Consider the following 27,004-nt stretch of genomic DNA (forward strand, 5'->3'; position numbering starts at 1 on the left):
CACGATGCTATTGATGTTTTGGGGAATAGTAAATGGGAGGTTGGGGGAGGAGGGGTGGGACACTTAGTTTTATGAATATTCGCAAGCTGAGTGGTTTTTTTCAAGAAGGGTGATACTCACTTTTGCACGTTGATTTGCACAAAATGTTTAGAAAGTTTGAAGTGTGTTATATGGCAATGTAGGATTTTTTAGGGAGAGCTAAAATAAAAATGAGAAAAAATGTAACATGCTTGGTCAAAAGCAGGAAAAATCTTCTGGGAGATAGAGAGTTGAGACAATATGATACCGTATAAACTGATATTGTAAAATGATCGCTATCCATTAATTCGCTGTGAGGGTTATACCCCCAAGGGGTCCCCGGGAAAGCAGAGGGTGTGCTGAGACGATAAGCCTAATGGTATTGCAAAATTCGTAAGAAAGAGTGCAGTAAAAGTTTAGGCCACCAGGGGGCATAAGCTAAGGCTGTTCAGAGTAAAGCGAGTAAGTAACTCGCATAGAAAGGGATTTTTACGCTTGGGAAGAGGCAGTTAGCAAAACGGACACTAGATGGCTACTGCCTCAGTTAGTAATGTTTATGCGACGAAGCAGTCGCTTTATGATGACGTCATGACTACCGCGCAGAGGGGTACAGAGTTGCCAGGGAGACGCGTATCCGGAATAGGTTCCGGGTAGACGCGCTCCCATTGGCGGCGACAGCGCGGGGAAGGACACTTCCGGGTTAGACCTTAGGGGGGAGGGAGGGGATGGACAGGTATAAGAGATAGCTTGCTGAGAGCCGCGCATGCTTCTGAGGAGTCGCTATAGGCGACGAAACCGGTCAAGCACACGCGGCCAGCAAACGGGGAAAGAGGACCAGGGGATGCGTGAGGAACCAGAGGGAGGCCAAAAGGACCAGCGCACTAAAGCCGACCCGGTGGCCCACGTTTGGGGTAGAGCCCATTAAAACTCTGTGCCTTGAACAACGGACGTGTTTGTAAGTTTGCAATTAATTTTTGTAACTAAAAATCTGCAACGCCGGATGGATTGCGGAAATATGGTCGCATCCAGTCCGGCAAGCGGACCTTCCAACGCGGGATGCGGAAATTCGTCCGCATCCGCTGCGCACACCCGTCCGAGCACTCTGCTCCAAACTCACCAACATGCTGTTCACCAGGGTTCTGCCATCTTGCCTCTAGGGGGTGCGGCCGCACGCCAGACACGCCTTTATACTCTTAGAAAGCGTGTCAGCTGACCTGGAGGTCAGCTGACATTTTAGCCTGCTCTGATTGGTTGCTGCCTGGGGTGGAGACTTCTCTCCCAGGCAGTATATAAGGAAGTGCTTTTCAGTCACACTTCGTCTGTGTTTGCGATACCCTGTGTCAGCACTCAGACCTTAGACTAGATCCCAGGTGTTGAAACCAAGGACTTCACACCTAGACTAGGAGATTATTATTGTTATTGATTCTCTGTGTATGATTCTGTGCCTGTCTTGACTTCTCTTCTGCTTCCTGATTCTGTACTCTGCCAGCCCGTACCGTTAACGACTATTGGCTTGGTTCCTGACTATTCTCTCGTCTCACGTCTCTGTAATGTTGCCGCCTGTACTGTTGCCGAACCTCTTTCTGTCTGACCTTGCTCCCTTCAGTGGAACGTCTCCCACTGTTGGGTTATTATCTGAGGCTTGCCTCCCTGAGACGCCGGCCCTAGCAGACCGTTACTGCCAGAGGCCGAGATTCCTCCACTGCCACTTTGGGGGATCTCACACACGGGGTTCCCATTCAGAGGTAACCACACCTCTGAGGAATTGCCGTGTGGTGGATATTTCCACAACTTTGTGAATATTTACTGCTTTGTTTATTTCCATGTTGTTCGTGTGTCCACTGCTTTACATCTACCCGCATTATTAGCAATTCCGCAGATTGCTATATAATCGGGTCTATCCTTGTATTATTGGCGATACTGCGGATCCCCAATAATCAAGGTTCGGGGTGTGACACTGGTCTGAGTAGATCATTTCAGGCACTTACCGTGTTAGTGAGCCTTCCGCTGATTTACCATCAGGAAGATACTGACTATTTCACTCTAACATATCTGCATTAGGGGTGATTCTGTATATCACCACTTAATCAGATATTTGTGCCTCTTGCTGACACCAATCGTTACAATTTTATATTAAAGTGTTTTTACATTTTTACGCTATGGGAGCTTTGGTTATGCTTTTTTGAGGTGATTTGGTACTGCAGCAGAGTGACAACAGTGGAGGAGAATCCTTGTATGGCAGGGGGCAGCCAGATGACCCCATAGGCGCTGGAGACCCATCTGACAGAGGGTCATTTGTATGCGGTGAGTTCCCACTGCTTGGGGTGTGGTGGAGGTGAATTCCCGTGAGAGGTGGTCACTGCACTTTGAAAAAAGCCATTTAGGAAGAACTCCACCTCAATTGCATTGTTTGATTGTCTTACAAGAAAGAGAGAGACACTCGCCTGAAAAGTATCATAGTGCGCAGCTGTTTGATGAACTTTGTGAAAGTACAGAAATGCTATACAGTGGTGGGTGAGCGGTGTACCACTATTGCCAGCAGCGACACAGAGCACAATGCTATACAGTGGCGGGTGAGCGGTGTACTACTGTTCCCAGCAGACACAGAGTGGCAGTAAACACAATGCTATATAGTCTGGCTGAGCGGTGTACACAGAGTGGCAGTACACACAATGCTATATAGTCTGGCTGAGCGGTGTACACAGAGTGGCAGTACACACAATGCTATATAGTGTGGCTGAGCCGTGTACACACAGTGGCAGTAAACAATGCTATATAGTCTGGCTGAGCGGTGTACACACAGTGGCAGTACACACAATGCTATATAGTCTGGCTGAGCGGTGTACACAGAGTGGCAGTACACACAATGCTATATAGTCTGGCTGAGCGGTGTACACAGAGTGGCAGTAAACAATGCTATATAGTCTGGCTGAGCGGTGTACACAGAGTGGCAGTAAACAATGCTATATAGTCTGGCTGTGATGATTTGCTCAGCTGCCTGTGCAGGCAGGCAGCTTTTTGACCATTGTTTTGATTTGCATGCTGCAGGACTCTGGAAAGAACAGCTTCTGTCAGTTTTGCAGCTTGTGCTTGCAGAGGAATTTGCATACGTTGTCATGCAAATTGCCTGGCCACATTCATTGGAGGCGTGTAATTAAGTACTATGTCTTTCCCACAATGCTTCGCTGTTCATAAGGATTTCGTCCTATGTAACACTCCTGGTGGGGTGTCAGCCTTGCTCTCTGTTTGAACATCAGCTTAGAGTAATTCCTAAGTCTGCGCTAGGCAGATTTCCCTAGTGCTGTTAGGATTGTATTATCTGTATTGCCTGTTCTGTCTTGTCTTGCCTGTTTGCCATTGTCCTGTCCCTATGGTGGTTGACAGGAAATGGTTCTGATCTCTGTTCTTGGAGTATAGCTGGTGCAGCGATTGCTACCAGCTATCTCTTCTGTTCTGTCTCCTGGGATCGCACTAGCTACTTTTTGCTAGCGCTGGGGATCCTTCTGTTTTCTGGGATCGCGCTAGCCACTTTTCGCTAGCGCTGGGGATCCTTCTGTTCTGCTACTCTGTACTTGGATCGCGCTAGCCACTTTTCGCTAGTGCTGTGGATCCTATCTCTCGCTTGTCCCTGTTTTCGTGTGTCTGTCTGCTACGCTTGCTGGAGGCTCGGTGAGGTAACCGTTAAGCAAGCGCTCGCGTCCTCTGTTTCATGTTTGTCTGTTAATGGTTAGTTAGGCGTGCTTGTCTCTATTGTGCTTATCACGTGGAGACCGCGCATAACCGCGTGCACTGTTGCGAATGAGTGCGGTGTTCGCGGTTAGCTAGCATTTGTTATTTTCCATATCTCCTCATTGTATTATTTGCTGTGCCTTTGCTAACCTCGTATTCTGTTCTGATCTGCCTTGTGTCTCGTCTGGCGATCGCACCTCTCGCGATCGCGTTCCTATTTCATATCTGCTGTTGTGTGTATGCGGTTGCGGGGTGGTGACTGGATTGGCACACACACATACAACCTGTCCCTTTGCTCATTCTCATTCGCAATCGCCTCTCTTGCGATTGCGTTCTGCGTTTCGTACAATTCCTGTCTGGCATTTGTGGAGGTACAGAGGATTGGTTCCTCTGCACTCCCCAGCGCCATCTGCCGACAGGAATTTTCCCTCTACGGGTGCGTAGCACCTTTTGCTGGGTTCCTGCAAATTATACGCTTGTGGAGGATTTCCGCCGTGTCAGCGCACGCGTTGTGCGCTGATCACGGGGAAAGTTCCACAATCGTTACACTGGCTGAGCGGTGTACACAGAGTGGCAGTAAACAATGCTATATAGTCTGGCTGAGCAGTGTACACAGAGTGGCAGTACACACAATGCTATATAGTCTGGCTGAGCGGTGTACACAGAGTGGCAGTAAACAATGCTATATAGTCTGGCTGAGCGGTGTACACAGAGTGGCAGTAAACAATGCTATATAGTCTGGCTGAGCGGTGTACACAGAGTGGCAGTAAACAATGCTATATAGTCTGGCTGAACGGTGTACACAGAGTGGCAGTAAACAATGCTATATAGTCTGGCTGAGCGGTATAAACAGAGTGGCAGTACACACAATGCTATATAGTCTGGCTGAGCGGTGTACACAGAGTGGCAGTAAACAATGCTATATAGTCTGGCTGAGCGGTGTACACAGAGTGGCAGTACACACAATGCTATATAGTCTGGCTGAGCGGTGTACACAGAGTGGCAGTACACACAATGCCATATAGTCTGGCTGAGCGGTGTACACACAGTGGCAGTACACACAATGCTATATAGTCTGGCTGAGCGGTGTACACAGAGTGGCAGTACACACAATGCTATATAGTCTGGCTGAGCGTTGTACACAGAGTGGCAGTAAACAATGCTATATAGTCTGGCTGAGCGGTGTACACAGAGTGGCAGTAAACAATGCTATATAGTCTGGCTGAGCGGTGTACACAGAGTGGCAGTAAACAATGCTATATAGTCTGGCTGAGCGGTTTACACAGAGTGGCAGTACACACAATGCTATATAGTCTGGCTGAGCGGTGTACACAGAGTGGCAGTAAACAATGCTATATAGTCTGGCTGACCGGTGTACACAGAGTGGCAGTAAACAATACTATATAGTCTGGCTGAGCGGTGTACACAGAGTGGCAGTACACACAATGCTATATAGTCTGGCTGAGCGGTGTACACAGAGTGGCAGTAAACAATGCTATATAGTCTGGCTGAGCGGTGTACACAGAGTGGCAGTAAACAATGCTATATAGTCTGGCTGAGCGGTGTACACAGAGTGGCAGTACACACAATGCTATATAGTCTGGCTGAGCGGTGTACACAGAGTGGCAGTAAACAATGCGATATAGTCTGGCTGAGCGGTGTACACAGAGTGGCAGTAAACACAATGCTATATATAGTCTGGCTGAGCGGTGTACACAGAGTGGCAGTACACACAATGCTATATAGTCTGGCTGAGCGGTGTACACAGAGTGGCAGTAAACAATGCTATATAGTCTGGCTGAGCGGTGTACACAGAGTGGCAGTAAACAATGCTATATAGTCTGGCTGAGCGGTGTACACAGAGTGGCAGTAAACAATGCTATATAGTCTGGCTGAGCGGTGTACACAGAGTGGCAGTACACACAATGCTATATAGTCTGGCTGAGCGGTGTACACAGAGTGGCAGTAAACAATGCTATATAGTCTGGCTGAGCGGTGTACCCAGAGTGGCAGTACACACAATGCTATATAGTCTGGCTGAGCGGTGTACACACAGTGGCAGTACACACAATGCTATATAGTCTGGCTGAGCGGTGTACACAGAGTGGCAGTACACACAATGCTATATAGTCTGGCTGAGCGGTGTACACAGAGTGGCAGTAAACTATGCTAAATAGTCTGGCTGAGCGGTGTACACAGAGTGGCAGTACACACAATGCTATATAGTCTGGCTGAGCCGTGTACACACAGTGGCAGTAAACAATGCTATATAGTCTGGCTGAGCGGTGTACACAGAGTGGCAGTACACACAATGCTATATAGTCTGGCTGAGCCGTGTACACACAGTGGCAGTAAACAATGCTATATAGTCTGGCTGAGCGGTGTACACACAGTGGCAGTACACACAATGCTATATAGTCTGGGTGAGCGGTGTACACACAGTGGCAGTACACACAATGCTATATAGTCTGGCTGAGCAGTGTACACAGAGTGGCAGTACACACAATGCTATATAGTCTGGCTGAGCGGTGTACACAGAGTGGCAGTAAACAATGCTATATAGTCTGGCTGAGCGGTGTACACAGAGTGGCAGTAAACAATGCTATATAGTCTGGCTGAGCGGTGTACACAGAGTGGCAGTACACACAATGCTATTTAGTCTGGCTGAGCCGTGTACACACAGTGGCAGTAAACAATGCTATATATAGCGTGGCTGAGCGAGGTACACAGTGGCAGTACACACAATGCTATATAGTGTGGCTGAGCGAGCGGTGTACTACTGTTCCCAGCAGCGACACACAATGACTGGGGGGACCCTGGCTAGCGTGGCTGGAGCGCGAACTACCCTGCCTGCCTACCCAAAGCTAAACCCACAGACAAATGGCGGAGATATGACGTGGTTCGGGTATTTATTTACCCGAACCACGTGACCGTTCGGCCAATCAGAGCGCGTTCGGGCCGAACCACGTGACCCGTTCGGCCAATCAGAGCGCGTTCGGGGGCCGAACCACGTGACCCGTTCGGCCAATCACAGCGCTAGCCGAACGTTCGGGGAACGTTCGCCCATGCGCTCTTAGTTCGGCCATGTGGCCGAACGGTTTGGCCGAGCACCATCAGGTGTTCGGCCGAACTCGAACATCACCCGAACAGGGTGATGTTCTGCAGAACCCGAACAGTGGCAAACACTGTTCGCCCAACACTAGCAGCCATGTTCTGTTTGTCACATTGTCACAGACCTGAGGGCTAGAGATGCTATCAGCTTTCCTGTGTGTAAATTTCACCCCCTCTCTTCCTCCTCCTCCTCCTCCCCTCTGAAATCTATGGCTAGTAACACCTCCCCCTCCTCCTGCCCAGACTAAGCTCCCATAAGTCCTTGCTACTGGCTGAAAATGCAAAGGCACTCTCAAAAGCTGTGGGCGAGGCTTGTTTAGTTTATAGGGAATTAGAGTATTAAAACAAAACAAAAATAAATACTTGTTCTACTTACATAACATATGTATTGTGCTGTCCACATTTTGGTTACAGTGAATGTTATATAGTAAAGAAAGAGAAAACAGTTTCAGGCATTTCCCATTTTTATTACCTCTGACTGAAGCCAATCCTGATGTCATTTCCTCTCTTTTTTTCTCGTAGAAAATGCACTTATATCTAGCTAGCTTTGTAAACACAAGTGAGCACAGCATAGACCACGTTACAGCAGCTTCATAATGAACTGCCCTCAGCCAATCAGTAAGGAGCTGTAATGTGGGAGGGGAGATAACAAGCTTCCCTTTCCTCAGCAATATACCAAATAGAGCCAGGCTGACTGAGATAAGATTTATTACAGCAGAAACATTCCTGATTATATGGGAATGTGTGCAATGCAGGGCCAGGTTGTAGAGTGTATAATAAACACAGAGCAGTGGGTAAATGGAATTTGATTTTATGGCGGACATTCCCGCTTAAATGAAAACTAATACTTTTAACCACTTGAGGACCGCCCCCAGCCGATGGGTGGTGGCAAAGGCGGGGCCTAAACGACCGCAATACGCCCATCGGCTGGCGGGTCCTCATGTGGCTGCTGGCCAGGGATCGCGCGCTGTTATGCGCGCGCATCCTCCCTGTAATAGGCTCCGGTAGTAGGCACTCGCGTCGTCAACCCGCCGGCCAATCTGAAGCGCCGGCGGGTTGTTAACCCGACTATCGCTGCATAGGAATCATATATTATGCTTTGTAACGTATACAAAGCATATTATACAGGCTGCCTCCTGCCCTGGTGGTCTCAGTGATCGATGGACCACCAGGGCAGGCTGCAGCCACCCTAATGTGCACACAAGCACACTGATCTGCCCCTTCTGCCCCCTGATCGCCCACAGCACCCCTCAGACCCCCCCTGCCCACCCCCCAGACCACTGTTTGCACCCAATCACCCCCCTAATCACCCATCAATCACTCCCTGTCACTATCTGTCAACGCTATTTTTTTATGCCCTGAACTCCCCACTGCTCCCTCCTGATCACCCCACACCACTTAGATTCTCCCAGACCCCCCCCCCCCCAGATCCCCCCGTGTACTGTATGTCTCTATCCCCCCTGTAATAACCCACTGATCACCTGTCAATCACCTATCAATCACCCATCAATCACCCCCCGTCACTGCCACCCATCAATCAGCCCCTAACCTGCCCCTTGCAGGCAATCTGATCACCCACCCACACCATCAGATCGCCCGCAGACCCGACGTCAGATCACCTCCCAAGTGCATTGTTTACATCTGTTCTTTCCTCTAAACACCCACTAATTACCCATCAATCACCCATCAATCACCCCCTGTCACCACCTGTCACTGCTACCCATCAGATTAGACCCCTATCTGCCCCTAGGGCACCCAATCACCCGCCCACACCCTCAGAACGCCGTCAGACCCCGGCCTTGATCACCTCGCCAAAAACTAAAATCTTCTATGAACTCACCATACTCCTAACGGAATACCTTGGGGTGTCTTCTTTCTAAAATGGGGTCATTTGTGGGGTTCCTATACTGCCCTGGCATTTTAGGGGCCCTAAACCGTGAGGAGTAGTCTTGAAACCAAATGTCGCAAAATGACCTGTGAAATCCTAAAGGTACTCATTGGACTTTGGGCCCCTTAGCGCAGTTAGGGTGCAAAAAAGTGCCACACATGTGTTATCGCCGTACTCAGGAGAAGTAGTATAATGTGTTTTGGGGTGTATTTTTACACATACCAATGCTGAGTGGGAGAAATATCTCTGTAAATGGACAATTGTGTGTAAATAAAATAAAAAATTTGTCATTTACGGAGATATTTCTCCCACCCAGCATGGGTATGTGTAAAAATACACCCCAAAACACATCATTCTACTTCTCCTGAGTACGGCAATACCACATGTGTGGCACTTTTTTGCAGCCTAACTGCGCTAAGGGGCCCAAAGTCTAATGAGCACCTTTAGGCTTTACAGGGGTGCTTACAATTAGGCACCCCCTAAAATGCCAGGACAGTAAATACACCCCACAAATGACCCCATTTTGGAAAGTAGACACTTCAAGGTATTCAGAGAGGAGCATAGTGAGTCCGTGGGAGATTTCATTTTCTTTGTCGCAAGTTAGAAGAAATGGAAACTTTTTTTTTTTTTTCCTTCTGTCACAAAGTGTCATTTTCCGCTAACTTGTGACAAAAAATAAAATCTTCTATAAACTCACTATGCCTCTCAGTGAATACTTTGGGATGTCTTCTTTCCAAAATGGGGTCATTTGGGGGGTATTTATACTATCCTGGAATTTTAGAACCTCATGAAACATGACAGGTGGTCAGAAAGGTCAGAGATGCTTCAAAATGGGAAAATTCACTTTTGGCAACATAGTTTGTAAACGCTATAACTTTTACCCAAACCAATAAATATACACTGAATGTATTTTTTTTTATCAGACATGTAGCACAATAAATTTGGACAAAAATGTATACAGAAATTTTACTTTATTTGAAAAATGTAAGCACAGAAAGTAAAAAAAAACGTTTTTTTGACAAAATCATGTTTTGTTTGAGGAATATAATAAAAACTAAAACTTGCAGCAGCAATCAAATAGCACCAGAAGAAAGCTGTATTAGTGACAAGAAAAGGAGGTAAAATTTATTTAGGTGGTAGGTTGTATGACCGAGCAATAAACCGTGAAAGCTGCAGTGGTCTGAATGGAAAAAAAGGCTCTGGTCCTTAAAGAAAATCTGTACTCTAATATTCTTACAATAAAAAGCATACCATTCTATTCATTATTTTCTCCTGTGCCCCTCTGTGCTGTTTCTGCCACTCTCTACTGCAATCCTGGCTTGTAATTAACAGTTTTAGGCAGTGTTTACAAACAAACTAACCAGCTTCTAATAGGCTCAGCTAAGCATAGTGTGTGAGTCATTCAGAGTGTGCAGGGGGCCTGCAGAGGGTGTGTATCGCTTCTACCAATCACAAGCAGCCCTGCACATTCCACACAATCAAGCCTTAGCCCGACAAACAGGACAGAGGAAAGATACATTGATTTATTACAGAGACAGTGCAGTTAGGAAAGACTGCAATAAGCCAGAGCACATTAGAACAGGCATAGGAACTTATAGGATAGAAGAACTAAGGCTGAAAAATTTGTTACAGAGTCTCTTTAAGGGGCGAAAAGACTGTGTTCCTCAAGTGGTTAAATGTTTAACACATCTAAGTGTCCTTGGAACTATATTATGAAGGTGTCACACATAAACATCCCCACAATGTAATACCTGTATACTGAGGGGACTTTGTGTCAATAACCTTTTTTTTCCCCCTTTCTTCAGCTTTGCTCTACCCATATGGCTCATCAATTGACTCTCTCAGTCCTAAGATAGATGATGGAGGAACAGAGCTAATACGTCTTTCTAGAGTCATCCCACTGTTTGGAACAGAATATTCTTCCTTATATGTAAGTACATTACTTTAGAATTCACCTTTCAGATTGAAATGTAACTCCGAAAACAGTAATATATTCAATTAATGTGTGGTGACATCAGAATCAATAAGAGTGCTCTGGTATATACAAGTTTTACAGGCCTGAGAGCTGTGATTGTGATGTGAATTCCACCCATTTCCATATAAGTAAAAAAAACAGATTCATTGCAGAAAAAACACTGTTCTATAGGCATTGGTCATGTTTCTACTTTTTTGTTCTTCTTTCTTCTTTATAGGTGAATAATAATGGTTTGCTATCCTTCCAATCACCAATCAGTCAATATGTGCCACAAGCACTTCCTGTTGCTTATGGAAACCCATTTCTGGCTATTTTCTGGGCTGATGTAGATAATCGGTATCAAGGTGATATATATTATCGTGAGAGCACTGATCCTGATCTTCTGTACCGGGCCACATCTGATGTCAGACTGTATTTCCGGGACCCACACTTCTTGGCTCAGTGGGTATTTGTAGCCACCTGGCATAGAGTGGGGTATTTTGCTTCTAACACAGACAAGGTAAATAGAGTAATGCAATCATCTTTAGATGAAGCCTGTTGTTGACTTGTCTGCACAGCGCTGAACACTTGTCCGAACTATAGCTAGAAATGTAGCTTGTTTATCTTATTGGTCATTGTTTGTATTTACAGGTGAACACATTCCAAGTTGTGCTGAGCACCGACGGTAATCAGACATTTCTCCTGTACAATTATGAAGATATTCAGTGGCCAACATTGGATGCAAATGGCTACATAGTGTATGGACCTGTCGCCCTGGTGAGGATATTACTTATTTTCTTTATACAGAAATTAACAGAACTTGTTTAATATGTGACTTTAGTAAATAAGAAATAGTTCTCTTAAAGTCTGAAACCTTTGATGACAAATTGTGTTCTTTGAAATATGAAGGATTTTTTATTAATTTATTTTTTTTACTTTGAAGATAGGGAAAAAAAAACAAAGTTTAAGTTTTAGGTGATAAGCAAAAATTGAATAAGTGCATTAATAAGATAATAAAAATAACAACAACAATAATAGTATTATCAATAATAATAATAATAATAACGGCAACAACAATAGGAATAAGAAGAATTGTTTTGTTTATGTACCTTTGGTCCACTTGCTAAAAATATTATTGCAATTTTTTAGTGGAAATATGGCACCTTTTTTAAAAATATATTTAAAAGTATTGGCAGTTAACTGCACTTATGTAGCGGGAATAAAAAAAAGAAAAATGAAAAAATAAATGTTGTTTTTCATAGGACATTTACAAAAATGTACATGCCAAAATGAGTGTGTAGACTAAAAAGACTGTTTCCTTGGTTAGGTGGTTTGAGCATATTAAAAGTTTTGGTACTGATTTCCTTGCATTAATTATTTATTCAATGTATTCTTGAACTGTGCAGGCTGGATTGAACAGTGGCCTTGTTACTGGGTACTACACAATCCCAGAATCCCTCTCTCCTGCCATTGCCAACATATCATCCACCAGTAATGTCAATGTCACTGGACGCTGGGTGTTCAAAGCCAGTAATCTACATCCAGAAGATCCTCATGGAGATATAGGTGAGTAACAACTAAGTTTACTATGTACAGACTGGGCAAGACTTGATATCAGTAACACTGCTGTTTAAACTCTAACAAGAATAATAATGTATTTCCCAAGTGAATAACAAATATTTCAAAGATAAAATGCAGCATTACAATACATGGAATTATTGCTCAGAGGGGATGCTCCTTTGCCCATATTCAGTTAATTTTTTCTCTTTAGTTTTCTTCAAGGTGATATTTTCAAAATTGTTAATAAAATGCCTGTAAACCACCAGCAAGCAAGAAAATACTCACAATTATTTTGATAGTACTTTTGCACCTACTTTTTGGCATTTTTTTCAGTTGCAAGTGCTGCAAATGTATTTTAAATAGAAGGTGAAAAATGATCTCCTATGAGGAAACTCAAGAGAAAAAGTTATTTACATATGGACTCATGTATTTGTTCTCTTTTTCCATTTAAAAAAAAAAAGTAGAATGACGAGATGAGGTAGGAGATTGTAGTGTGCATGTTGTTTCAATCACATTTCTTTCCACAGATCAATCCTCAGATAATCCAGAAGGTCCTCAGAACACGACAGTTCCACCACCCATCACGCTATTCACAACAACTACTGCTGCCCCTCTCATCTCCTCAGGTAATATTAATCCTTAAAGCGGATCTGAGATGAAAAACGAACTATAACAAGTAACTTGTCTATATATCTTATCTAAAGTTTAGATAGTTTACACAGCATATCTAGCTGCAAAACTTTCAAAAGTTTATGATTATTTATTCCTGTGATACATTGAGGGCAGCCATGTTCTGTTTGTCACATTGTCACAGGCCTGACTGGGCTAGAGATGCTATCAGCTTGCCTGTGTATAAATTCACCCCCTCTCTTCCTCCTCCTCCCCTCTGAAATCTATGGCTAGTAGCACCTCCCCCTCCTCCTGCCCAGACTAAGCTCCCATAAGCCCTTGCTACTGGCTGAAAATGCCAAAGCACTCTCAAAAGCTGTGGACGAGGCTTGTTTAGTTTATAGGGAATTAGAGTATTAAAACAAAACAAAAAAGTATTTGACTTGAAGAATGCCCTATGAACTATATGAAAGGAACACAATTATGCAATGAGTAAAAGTTTATCTCGGATCCACTTTAAGATGCAGTTTTACATTCTTAAAGGGACTCCGAGCAGTGCAGTAACTATGGAAAGATGCATACCATTTTGAAGCTCTCTTTCTCCTCTTCCCAATGATATATAAACCACCACCATATGCCTTTTCATTTTTGTTATTTTCACGATTGCAATCGCAGCCGCCATCTTGGATTCCTAATTCAGCATTGTATTATGCAGGACGACACTTTCCCCAGTGTCGGCAGCTCCATTCAGTGCAATGCAATGAAATAGAAGGAACCCAGGGGGATATAATTACAAACATCATGCTGGTAGGTGTGCGGATATAATTAATTAGTTGTGGGTATGCTTAAAGGCATACCCACAGGCACTGCTCGGAGTCCCTTTAATATACTTTAATATTCATAAACAAAACAGAAGCATTCTAATTCATGTGTTCCAGACTGACTGATCTTTTATATCTTGTTGTGATATATTCCTTTGACATATACAGGATCTTCTCAAAAAATTAGCATATTGTGATGAAGTTCATTATTTTCTGTAATGTACTGATAAACATTAGACTTTCATATATTTTAGATTCATTACACTACAACTGAAGTAGTCCAAGCCTTTTATTGTTTTTCTTATTGATGATTTTGGCATACAGCTCATGAAAACCCAAATTTCCTATCTCAAAAAATTAGCATATTTCATCCGACCAATAAAAGAAAAGTGTTTTTAAAACAAAAAAAAGTCAACATTCAAATAATTATGTTCAGTTATGCACTCAATACTTGGTCGGGAATCCTTTTGCAGAAATGACTGCTTCAATGCGGCGTGGCATGGAGGCAATCAGCCTGTGGCACTGCTCAGGTGTTATGGAGGCCCAGGATGCTTCGATAGTGGCCTTAAGCTCATCCAGAGTGTTGGGTCTTGCGTCTCTCAACTTTTTCTTCACAATATCCCACAGATTCTCTATGAGGTTCAGGTCAGGAGAGTTGGCAGGCCAATTGAGCACAGTTATACCATGGTCAGTAAACCATTTACCAGTGGTTTTGGCACTGTGAGCAGGTGCCAGGTTGTGCTGAAAAATGAAATCTTCATCTCCATAAAGCTTTTCAGCAGATGGAAGAATAAACCCACTTTTGAACCAGAAACAGCGGCAGAGGCGCCTGACCTGGGCTACAAAGAAGAAGCACTGGACTGTTGCTCAGTGGTCCAAAGTACTTTTTTCGGATGAAAGCGACTTTTACATGTCATTCGGAAATCAAGGTGCCAGAGTCTGGAGGAAGACTGGGGAGAGGGAAAGGCCAAAATGCCTGGTCAAGTACCCACAGTCAGTGATGGTCTGGGGTGCCATGTCAGCTGCTGGTGTTGGTCCACTGTGTTTTATCAAGGGCAGGGTCAATGCAGCTAGCTATTAAGAGATTTTGGAGCACTTCATGCTTCCATCTGATGAAAAGCTTTATGGAGATGAAGATTTCATTTTTCAGCATGACCTGGCACCTGCTCACAGTGCCAAAACCACTGGTAAATGGTTTACTGACCATGGTATTACTGTGCTCAATTGGCCTGCCAACTCTCCTAACCTGAACCCCATTGAGAATCTGTGGGATATTGTGAAGAGAAAGTTGAGAGACGCAAGACCCAACACTCTGGATGAGCTTAAAGGGAACCAGAGAGGAAGCACCCTTGTGTATTTTACCATGTATATCAGTAAGAACATTAGAGAAAACACTTACCATGCTCTCTGTTTCGTCCTCACTGCTAAAAGTGTCTGTTAACAGCAGTCACAAGAATCCCAGACTGAGCAATTAAATCTGGCTTTGCTGGGAATGATTATTGCTGAGTCATTATAGCAAAGCCACAAGGGGGCAGGCTTGGGCTTGAAATAACACCACAGAAGACAGACTTAGCTATAATCTTTCTGTAGCAAAGCTAGACGGAGCAGCCTGACTTCTCAGTCGGGGATTCTTATCAGACGTGATAACAGTCAGATTACACAGAGAACAATGAAACAAAGGGCAGATTAGGTGTTTACTGTCATGTTCCCACTGATTTATAAGGTAAAATACAAGAGGGTGCTTCATCTCTGGTTCTCTTTAAGGCCGCTATTGAAGCATCCTGGGCCTCCATAACACCTGATCAGTGCCATAGGTTGATTGCCTCCATGCCACGCCGCATTGAAGCAGTCATTTCTGCAAAAGGATTCCCGACCAAGTATTGAGTGCATAACTGAACATAATTATTTGAAGGTTGCCTTTTTTTTTGTTGTTTTAATAACACTTTTCTTTTATTGGTCGGATGAAATATGCTAATTTTTTGAGATAGGAATTTTGGGTTTTCATGAGCTGTATGCCAAAATCATCAATATTAAACAATAAAAGGCTTGAACTACTTCAGTTGTGTGTAAAATATATGAAAGTCTAATGTTTATCAGTACATTACAGAAAATAATGAACTTTATCACAATATGCTAATTTTCTGAGAAGATCCTGTACATTAGAGTATTCAATCCTTACTGGATTCCTTGTGAAGAAAAGAAGCTAGTGTTTACATATCATAAGACTTGTTTAGATGGACTGAGTTGAGGGCTAATTAATTTAGCAAGGATGTAGTAGAATACATTTTCCTATATGATTGGCTGTTTTGAGATTTTTTTTTATCCATGCACAAAAAACTATTCTAATCCCTTTACCTTTAAAATCAGCAGGGACAGTCATACCATCCCAGGAAAAAAAATGCATACTTTATATGCATAGATAAATACTTGATCTACTTGCATAACATATGTATTGTACTGTCCACATTTTGATTACAGTGAATATTATATACTAAAGAAAGAGAAAACAGTTTCAGGCATTTCCCATTTTTATTACCTCTGACTGAAGCCAATCCTGATGTCATTTCCTCTCTTTTTCTCGTAGAAACTGCACTGTCATATCTAGCTAGCTTTGTAAACACATGTGAGCACAACATAGATCGTGCTACAGCAGCTTCATAATGAACTGTCCTCAGCCAATCAGTAAGGAGCTGTAATGTGGGAGGGGAGATAACAAGCCTCCCTTTCCTCGGCAATATACCAAACAGAGCCAGACTGGCTGAGATAAGATTTATTACAGCAGAAACATTCCTGATTATATTGGAATACGTGCAATGCAGGGTCAGGTTGTAGAATGCATGATAAACACAGAGCAGTGGGTAATAGAGACGGCCCAAACGGTTTGCCGGCGAACGGTTCCAGGCGAAGTTTGGGTGGTTTGCGATTGCATGTGAACGCGAACTTTCCCGGAAGTTCGGTTCGCCCCCATAGTGCACCATTAGGGTCAACTTTGACCCTCTAAATCACAGTCAGCAGGCACATTGTAGCCAATCAGGCTACACTATCTCCTGGAGCCACCTCACCTCTTATATAAGGCAGGCAGCGCCGGCCATTATAGTCGTTTGTGTCCCAGTAGTAATTAGTGAAGGGAAAGCTGCTGGCAGACTCTCATAGGGAAAGATTAGTTAGGCTCTTGTAAACTTCTTAGCTTGCTCCTGGCTGATTGTTATTCCTAAAATAGCACCCCACAACAGCTCTTTTGAGAGCTAATCTTTTTCTTGTGCTTTTTTTTCCCTCCTCCCGTCTCCTTTCCTCCTCCTCCTCTTGTCTTGTCTTCCAGGGATTTGTAGGATGTCAAAAGCCAGCTTACATACATTGGCCAGGAATCTAACCCAGGTCAACTGCTTTGAAGGCAGCTATGCTCACCACTATACCACCAACACTACATGCTGAAGCCAGCCTAGCATTGTGATATACCCAAGAGAAAAATGAGCTTGCTTGGGGATTTGTAGGATGTCAAAAGCAACCTCACATACAGGGATGCTCGGGTAGTACTTTTTAATACCCGGGTGGATTCAGATCCGGGTACCCAGATATCCGGATCCGATTCGGAAATCTGAATTCGACCTTGTGGCCGCATTACCAGCGGATACCCGACCTATTCGGGTATCCGAATAGAAAACCCGGAAGTGCCCTTTAAATAGCTTTAAAAAGGGTTTTTTTTAGGGTAAATGATGCATGTAGCATCATGTTTTTTAAAGGGAAACACTAATTTATTATTTGGTGGACATAAAATAAAAAAAAAAAAAGCTGTCAATTAACATCAGGACTAGGTTCCAGACAGAGGTCGTGCAGCCCACATTGTGTCCAAAGTCCAATCGCACAACTGGGACATGACATTTTTCAGCCCAGACACCTCCAAAAAATTACACCGCAATTGTGTTTTTGGTTGAATATAGGTGGTGGTATCAGCAGCAGTGGCTTGTGGCACCATGGCGGCCAGGTGGGGAGGTGAAGATTCCCCTGCGGCCTGAATGGGATGCTGCTACTTTTCTCCCTGTGGCGGTTGGGGGTTGAGTGGTGTGGCTGGTGGTAGCGGCAGAAGGATGTGGGTCCCGCATTCCACGGCCACTGTCTGCAATGCTGATCCTCCGTGCCTAACCCACCGACGCATCCTCCTCCTTAGAGTCAGAGCTGAAATCTCCATCCTGTGGATGGTAGTCACGGTCCTTCATCCCATCATCAACATCATACCCCCCCTCCTCAAAACCCAAAACATCCTCCTCAAACTCCTTGCGGGCGGCTAACAGCCCTGAGTTCAATCGTGGCGCCTGGAGCAAAAAGCTCGCTGACTGAGGGTAGGCTGCCCGCTGGGGTCGGCACTGACATGGCAAACCTTCTGAGGGTGGCCGTAATGTTGCTCCCTGTCCTCTTGCCCTTGCTGCCCCTCCCCCGGCTGCTGGTGCCAGCAGACATAGTCCAGCTTATATGTGATGATGTCACCAGATGATGTGAGGTACTTTTACTTTAATAAAATCGGGGTTGGACTTTAAATCAAATCAGCACGGAGTGACAGCCCGCAGAGTAGAGAACAGACAGTGCACACTATCTGTCTAACTGTCACACTGACAATGCTCAGCACAGCAGCACTGCAGTAATCTGTAGTAAGCTAACACAGTACTACTCTCTATCTCTAACAACTAACTGCAGTACTAACTATTTACAATACAATAACAAAGTAATCATATTCCCTAACCTATACTGTCCTGCTGGCCTGCACAGACAGAACCTAACTGAGTGAACAAACTCAAGCAATTACAAGCTAGCTAGCTAAAAAAAACAATAAAACAATAGTGTAGTGAAGGTGTTTAGCACTCAAAGCTTTAGGTTTATCACTGTAAACAGCACTTGCTAAGCCAACAGCACTGGAGCAAGTCTGTCAGTGAGCAGCCAGCCACACAAGCAAGAATCTGTCATCATGGCATCATGCCAGCCCTCCTTGATTGTACAGGGGGGCTGGCCAGGGTTCCCTTCTGTGATTGGGTGCTAAGGCTTAATCTGGGAGCCCTCTGATTGGCTCAATGAGGTTGGGGGGGGGGGCGCTGGCCAGAGTTCCCCTCTGTGATTGGATGCTAGGGCTTCTGCTGGGAGCCCTCTGATTGGCTCAATGACATCATTTCCTTAGTACAGTACCCGGATCCGGATATCCATCGGATATCCGGATTATGCGGCCAGATATCCGCATAGAACTATCCGGATCTTGGCCCAGGTATCCGGAATCCGGATCCAACTGGATAGCGGAAAAATGGTCGGATACCCAGGTATCCGGATGAGCATCCCTGCTCACATACATTGGCCAGGAATCAAACCCAGGTCAACTGCTTTGAAGGCAGCTATGCTCACCACTATACCACCAACGCTACATGCTGAATCCAGCCTAGCATGTACCATTGTGATATACCCAACAGAAAAATGAGCTTGCTTAGGGATTTGTAGGATGTCAAAAGCAAACTCACATACATTGGCCAGAAATCAAACCCAGGTCAACTGCTTGGAAGGCAGCTATACTCACCACTATACCACCAACACTACATGCTGAAGCCAGTCTAGCATGTACCATTGTGATATACCCAACAGAAAAATGAGCTTGCTTAGGGATTTGTAGGATGTCAAAAGCAAACTCACATACATTGGCCAGGAATCAAACCCAGGTCAACTGCTTGGAAGGCAGCTATGCTCACCACTATACCACCAACCCTACATGCTGAAACCAGTCTAGCATGTACCATTGTGATATGCCGAAGAGAAAAATGAGCTTGCTTATTTGCCTAATTTGCTAGATGAAAGCAGTGGGACACATGGTGATACTGCTTACAGGCTTCAATTCAAGACTTCAGAAAGATCATGTGCCCCCCTGGATGATGCTGGTGTAACACACACAGCAAAGGACAGCAATTTGAAGTCTGGAAGATTCCAGGGCAATGGTGGGAAGGATGAAAAGCTAGGTGGCCATGCAACCATTCCTGCTAACCTAAAGCTTACTTGTGTCTTACAACACATTGGCTTAAGTCTTTACCAAATTTAATGCTCCAATATGGGAAAGCTTCTCTGTTTGCTGTTTATTTTTTTTTAAGTGCGGTGTCACAGTTCACTCATCTCTTCAACTACAAGAAAGGCCCAGGAGTAGTCTTAGCTACCCTAATATCTATGTTATGGCAGGGCCCTTATTACACTTTCTCTTACAGGGCTATGGAAACCATTTTGCCCATGCGATAAAGCGAGGTGCAAAAATGAAATCATGCCTAGCAGAGGATGGTTTCAATCCATCGACCTCTGGGTTATGGGCCCAGCACGCTTCCGCTGCACCACTCTGCTTACGTTTGTATATAACCTTCGAGTTTAAGAAGGGTACATTAGTTGAAATAGTTACACTACTATCTATGTTACAGCAAAGCCCTAATGACACTTTCTCTTACGGGGCTATGACCACCGATTGGCCCATGTGGTAAAGCAAGGTGTAAAAACCAAAGCACACCTAGCAGAGGATGGGTTCAATCCATCGACCTCTGGGTTATGGGCTCAGCACGCTTCCACTGCACCACTCTGCTGCTGTACAGCAGATGCTTCGTTGTAGGAAAACGTGAGTGAGACCACTTAGCCGTACATAAAATGGGTACTCCATTGGCTACTTCTTTCTGGCCTTTGTCATCATGAAATGATTATAGAAATATATGTAGAAATTTGATATATACAGGTTTTGTTTAAAGTGGCATTAAACTTCTTGGAACAGACTTTTTTACTCCCTCCACAAGACACACATGCATCCACATAAAATCGTTTAGCAACAACTGTGTGCACAGTCTCTGTGGTGCAATCAGTTAGCGTATTCGGCTGTTAACCGAAAGGCTGGTGGTTCAAGCCCAGAGAGAGAAAGAGATGATTCTACATGGCTATCTGGGGTTCTCTTTGGACAACTGTTGAATGCAAAAGGCAAGGCTGTCCCTGGGTGGGCTTGAACCACCAACCATTCATTTAATAGCTGAATGCGCTAACCGATTGTGCCATAGAGACTGTGCATGCAGTTGCTGTTGAATTATTTTATGGGGATGTATAAGTGTCTTTTGGAGGGAGGAAGTAAGTCTGCTCCAAGAAGTTTCAGCATGTAGCGTTGGTGGTATAGTGGTGAGCATAGCTGCCTTCAAAGCAGTTGACCTGGGTTCCATTCCTGGCCAATGTATGCGAGGTTGCTTTTGACATCCTACAAATCTCTAAGCAAGCTAATTTTTCTCTTGGGCATATCACAATGGTACATGCTAGGCTGGCTTCAGCATGTAGTGTTGGTGTTATAGTGGTGAGCATAGCTGCCTTCAAAGCAGTTGACCTGGGTTTGACCCTGGTCAATGTATGTAAGCTGGCTTATGACATCCTACAAATCCCTGGAAAACAAGACAAGATAAGAGGAAGGGAGGAGGGTAGGAAAAGGAAGGGATTACACTCCCTGATTTATGTATACACATGCAAGATGTGTGAAAGCACTTTAGGCCTGCTATTTAGCATTCAATGTGATTTCTGCCCTTAAAACGCTGCTTTGCATCAAATCTAGATTTTTCCCCAGGACTTTTGGCATCTATCCCACTCCACCATGTCCCCCTCCAGGTGTTAGACCCCTTGAAACATCTTTTCCATCACTTTTGTGGCCTGCAAATTCTTTTCTAGTTTTCCAAGTTCGCCTCCCCATTGAAGTCTATTGCGGTTCGCGAAAGTTCACGCGAACCGCACTTTTGCGGAACTTCGAGAACCCGGTTCGCAAACCAAAAATCGGAGGTTCGGGCCATCTCTAGTGGGTAAATAGAATTTGATTTTATGGTGGACAATTCAGCTTAAAAGAAAACTAATACTTTTAATGGTTTAACACATCTAAGTGTCCTTGGAAGTATATTATGAAGGTGTCACACATAAACATCCCCACAATGTAATACCTGTATACTGAGGTGACTTTGTGTCAATAACCTTTTTTCCCCCTTTCTTCAGCTTTGCTCTACCCATATGGCTCATCAATTGACTCTCTCAGTCCTAAGATAGATGATGGAGGAACAGAGCTAATACGTCTTTCTAGAGTCATCCCACTGTTTGGAACAGAATATTCTTCCTTATATGTAAGCACATTACTTTAGAATTCACCTTTCAGATTGAAATGTAGCTCCGAAAACAGTAATATATTCAATTGATGTGTGGTGACATCAGAATCAATAAGAGTGCTCTGGCATATACAAGTGTTACAGGCCTGAGAACTGTGATTGTGATGTGAATTCCACCCATTTCCAAATAACTAAAAAAAACAGATTCATTGCAGAAACAACACTGTTCTATAGGCATTGGTCATGTTTCTACTTGTTTTGTTCTTCTTTCTTATTAATAGGTGAATAATAATGGTTTGCTATCCTTCCAATCACCAATCCGTCAATATGTGCCACAAGCACTTCCTGTTGCTTATGGAAACCCATTTCTGGCTATTTTCTGGGCTGATGTAGATAATCGGTATCAAGGTGATATATATTATCGTGAGAGCACTGATCCTGATCTTCTGTACCGGGCCACATCTGATGTCAGACTGTATTTCCGGGACCCACACTTCTTGGCTCAGTGGGTATTTGTAGCCACCTGGCATAGAGTGGGGTATTATGCTTCTTACACAGACAAGGTAAATAGCGTAATGCAATCATCTTTAGATGAAGCCTGTTGTTGATTTGTCTGCACAGCAGCACTGAACACTTGTCCGAACTTTAGCTAGAATTTTAGTTGGTTTATCTTATACATCATTGTTTGTATTTACAGGTGAACACATTCCAAGTTGTGCTGAGCACCGACGGTAATCAGACATTTCTCCTGTACAATTATGAAGATATTCAGTGGCCAAGTTTGGATGCAAATGGCTACATAGTGTATGGACCTGTCGCCCTGGTGAGGATATCACTTATTTTCTTTATACAGAAATTAACAGAACTTGTTTAATATGTGATTGTAGTAAATCTGAAATAGTAAAGTTAAAGAACGTGAAAGAATACACATATAACTTCCTGTGTACTGTGAACATGAACAGTACACAGGAAAGAACTGGGTGGACATCTAGTGGCCAAATTGTAAAATGGCACCCTAATACATTAAATACAATAAAAATAAATAAATTACCTCCCCACTCTACCACAGTTATCAAAATTAAACATTTGCATATATAAAAGAATGATATTAAGAAAAGACTGAACTTTTTTAATATGTATGTCACTGTTATTTTTTTCAAATAAGGTTGTAATTTGTGAATAGTGTTGATTGCAGATCTTCGTCATCTTCACATTCAAGAACATTTTTGCAAAAAAGTGCTTGAAAAGTGGTACTTTTATGGCAAAACCATGAAAAAAACCTATATTTTTACAGCAAAGTCATGAAAAAACAATATTCTTACCACAATGGTTTTATGCGAAAACAATATTTTACCGTGAAAATTCACAAAAAAAACAAAACCTATGTTTGATGGAATTTTCATTTGAAAATCAAATTTTACATTATTTTTGCAAAGTTTAAAGCAAAAATAATATTTGCATTTTTGTTCATTACTGTTTTTGATGGACGCAAAACTGAAAAAGTACACCTTTATTTCCAAATAAAATAGTGTCACCCTACATTGTACTAGGGACCAATTTTTAATGTTGAAATAACTGGGACAAATGTGCAATTAAAATGCGCTGGTTTTTTCCACAGTAGCATGTTTATTATAAAACAATAACGGCCAAAAGTTGAGAAAAGCTTCTTAAATTTGCCGTTAAAAATACATTTAGAATAAAATAATTCTTATTAAAGTGTACCACCCAAAGAAAGCCTAATTGGTGGCAAAAAACCCCAAACTATAGATCATTTTGTTGTAATAAGTAGTGATAAAGTTATTGGCAAATGAATGGAAGGAGCTCTGACAGGTGAAAATTGCTCTGGTCCAAAAGGAGAAAAACCCCTTAGTGGTGAAGTGGTTAAATACTTTTTTGCACCTTAGGTACTTTACATAATTTTTACTTTAGATTTGTAACACTTGCTTACTGATAGTTGTTCTAACTGTATTTGTGTAGATGGAACAAAAACAAGAAATGTTTTTCATAGTAAACAAAAAAATGTACATGCCAAAATGACTGTGACAAAAAAGACGATTTCCTAGTTTTCTACTGTGCTTAGGTGGTTTGTGCATATTAAAAGTTTTGATATTGATTTCCTAGCATGAAGTATTTATTTTGTGTATTCTTGAACTGTGCAGGCTGGATTGAACAGTGGCCTTGTTACTGGGCACTACACAATCCCAGAATCCCTCTCTCCTGCCATTGCCAACATATCATCCACCAGTAATGTCAATGTCACTGGACGCTGGGCGTTCAAAGCCAGTAATCTACATCCAGAAGATCCTCATGGAGGTATAGGTTAGTAACAAATAAGTTTACTATGTACAGACTGGGCAAGACTTGATATCAGTAACACTGCTGTTTAAACTCTAACAAGAATAATAATGTATTTCCTAAGTGAAGAACAAATACTGCAAATAAGATCAATTGCAGCATTACAATACATGGAATTATTGCTCAGAAGAGACACTCCTTTGCCCATATTCAGTTAATTTGTTCTCTTTAGTTTTCTTCAATGTGATATTCAGTGATGCTCGGATAACCCCAATCACGAATTTGAGTGATCACGAATTCAACTCTGCCCACTTAAGAATTGACTTGTGATCACAATCACGAATAGAAATGGATATCCAACTCGGGCGCGGTTTTGAGTTGAATAACTGCATGTAATCACGAGTCGTGATTCGCAATTAAAAACTGGGCCAACTTTAGCAGTTAATAGCAAAGCCCCCTCACATGCTAGTAACACCAAATATGCCAGATGTGTTAAGAGGAAAAAAAAATCAAAAATACCTCATAGTTTTTGAGAAAATCAATTTTTTAAGTTTCAAAGGAAAAAAGTATACATTTAAACGCGGTAAATGACTGTTAATGTATTTACCACACTTAAATGTACTAGCCGACCTGCGGCGTAACATGCGCCGCATAAAGGGGTAGCAGGCAGGAAGGGGGTATTGGGCACAGCGGTGGGGAGGGGGGTCGGACCCCCTCCCTCCCTCACCTGGGTCCCCCATGTGCACTCTCCCTCCAGCTTAATTTTGTGGTGGGGAGGGGGTCGGACCCCCCCTCCCTCAGCTGGGTCCCCCATCTGCGCTCCCCCTTTAGCTTAAGTTCAGCAGCAGACGCCACTATTAGTAAAAGGCAGCGGGTGGGGATGACTCACCTCTTCCGCGTTCCAGCGTGCATTCCACTGTCGTCACTTCCTGCAATGCCGTCCACTTACAATACAGGGGGAGGCATTGCCGGAAGTGACGACAGTGGAGCGCACGCTGGACCGCGCAAGAGATGAGTCATCCCCGCCCACTGCCTCTTACTAATAGTGGCGGCTGCTGCTGAACTTAAGCTACAGACTAACCAGCAAGCTCAGGCTGAACCAGAACTCATTGGAGTGTGTGAGGGGCTACAATCTTCCTAAAAGCCCCCTTACTAAAATGCTATGGAAAACAAAAGTTTGCTTTCTTAGAACAGAAAGAATTTGCGATAATTCAGGTTGGAGTGAGCTTGAGATGTCTCCCAGTGCATCACTGCTGAATATATGCAAATGACCATTGTTGCCCTTAGAAGCTATACACACCTCCAGAACCGCTGGAATGCAGTGTTTAGCTTCTAAGGGCAACAATGGTTAATTTGCATATATTCAGCAGTGATGCACTGGGAGACATCTCAAGCTCACTCCAACCTGAATTATCGCAAATTCTTTCTGTTCCAAGAAAGCAAACTTTTGTTTTCCATAGAACTTAGGCCTCCTTTCCACGGACCGCTGATAGCCAGTGAAATGCCTCTCAAACTCTCTGAACTGCTCACTGCTGCCTAGTAACTGCTGTTGCTGCATGATAACTGCTTACTTCTGCCTGGTAACTGCTTGTTGAGCACACAGCTCAACAGTTTATGGAAAGGAGGCCTAAAGCTAGAGGAGGAGCGCAGATGGGGGACCCAGGTGAGGGAGGGGGGTCCAACCCCCCTTCCCCATCGCTGTGCCCAATACCCCCTTCCTGCCCGCTACCCCCTCCAGCTCAGTGGCAAGTGTATGACCGCCCCTGGGGGCAGGGCGATACTTCTTCTTGCTTGAAGGTTGAGGCACTTAGCCTATTATATATATATATAAATATATATATATATATATATATATATATATATATGAGATAGATCTGCAATAATTCAGGTTGGAGTGAGCTTGAGATGTCTCCCAGTGCATCACTGCTGAATATATGCAAATTAACCATTGTTACCCTTAGAAGCTAAACACACCTCCAGAACCGCTGGAATGCAATGATGTGTCAGCTTGTTAATTTGTACAGAGCCATAAAAATCCAGCATGCATACAGACTGTTTCAGATTGTTTAATTTGGCTCTATGGAGTAGTACTTGTAACACCGAGAGGTACAGACTAACCAGAGAGCTCATGGTGAACCAGAACTCATTGGAGTGTGTGAGGGGCTACAATGGTCCTAAAAGCCCCCTTACTAAAACGCTATGGAAAACAAAAGTTTGCTTTCTTAGAACAGAAAGAATTTGCGATAATTCAGGTTGGAGTGAGCTTGAGATGTCTCCCAGTGCATCACTGCTGAATATATGCAAATTACCATTGTTGCCCTTAGAAGCTATACACACCTCCAGAACCGCTGGAATGCAGTGTTTAGCTTCTTCTTGCTTGCACCGGCCCTGGGGGCTGGGCGATACTTTTTCTTCTTGCTTGGCCCGGCCCCTTCTTCTTGCCTGGACCGGCCCTGGGGGCAGGGTGATACTTCTTCTTCTTGCTTGAAGGTTGAGGCACTTAGCCTATTATATATATATATATAGATACTTTTTCCTTTGAAACTTTAAAATCGATTTTCTCAAAAACTATAAGGTCTTTTTGAATTTTTTTTGCCTCTTGTTCCCACTGTTCTTCTTAACACATCTAGCAAATTTGGTGTTTCTAGCATGTGAGGGGGCTTTGCTATTAAAAGCTAAAGTCAGTGGGATTCTAATCACGAATACCATCTGATCACGAGTAATTCATGATCATGAGTCGGGTAACGAGTGCAATCACGAGTACATTCATGATCGGCATTCATGATCAAGAGCAGATCACAGATGCTGATTACGACCTCGAGATCACAAGAAACAGCTCATGATCACGAGTTACTTGTGATGACGAGCTTGTGATGAGCACCGGTGGTGACATTTTCAAACT

At 43.6% G+C, this 27,004-nt stretch overlaps 1 protein-coding gene across 6 annotated transcripts in view; it reads left to right on the forward strand.

Moving 5' to 3' along the window:
* LOC137521964 (uncharacterized) overlaps positions 1–27,004 on the forward strand; it is a 159,883-nt gene that overhangs the window by 93,382 nt on the left and 39,497 nt on the right. For 4 of the 6 annotated variants that reach the window (XM_068241931.1, XM_068241933.1, XM_068241934.1 and 1 more), the window contains exons 20-28: positions 10,552–10,676; positions 10,939–11,220; positions 11,352–11,477; positions 12,107–12,266; positions 12,788–12,886; positions 21,701–21,825; positions 22,089–22,370; positions 22,505–22,630; positions 23,967–24,126. In XM_068241931.1, the coding sequence (XP_068098032.1) occupies positions 10,552–10,676; positions 10,939–11,220; positions 11,352–11,477; positions 12,107–12,266; positions 12,788–12,886; positions 21,701–21,825; positions 22,089–22,370; positions 22,505–22,630; positions 23,967–24,126 (1,485 nt within the window). The remainder of the gene's footprint in view (positions 1–10,551; positions 10,677–10,938; positions 11,221–11,351; positions 11,478–12,106; positions 12,267–12,787; positions 12,887–21,700; positions 21,826–22,088; positions 22,371–22,504; positions 22,631–23,966; positions 24,127–27,004) is intronic. The other 2 variants (XM_068241932.1, XM_068241936.1) reach the window with 2 other exon arrangements.

This window comes from Hyperolius riggenbachi, chromosome 6 (genome assembly GCF_040937935.1).
Source record: "Hyperolius riggenbachi isolate aHypRig1 chromosome 6, aHypRig1.pri, whole genome shotgun sequence".
NCBI lineage: Eukaryota > Metazoa > Chordata > Amphibia > Anura > Hyperoliidae > Hyperolius > Hyperolius riggenbachi.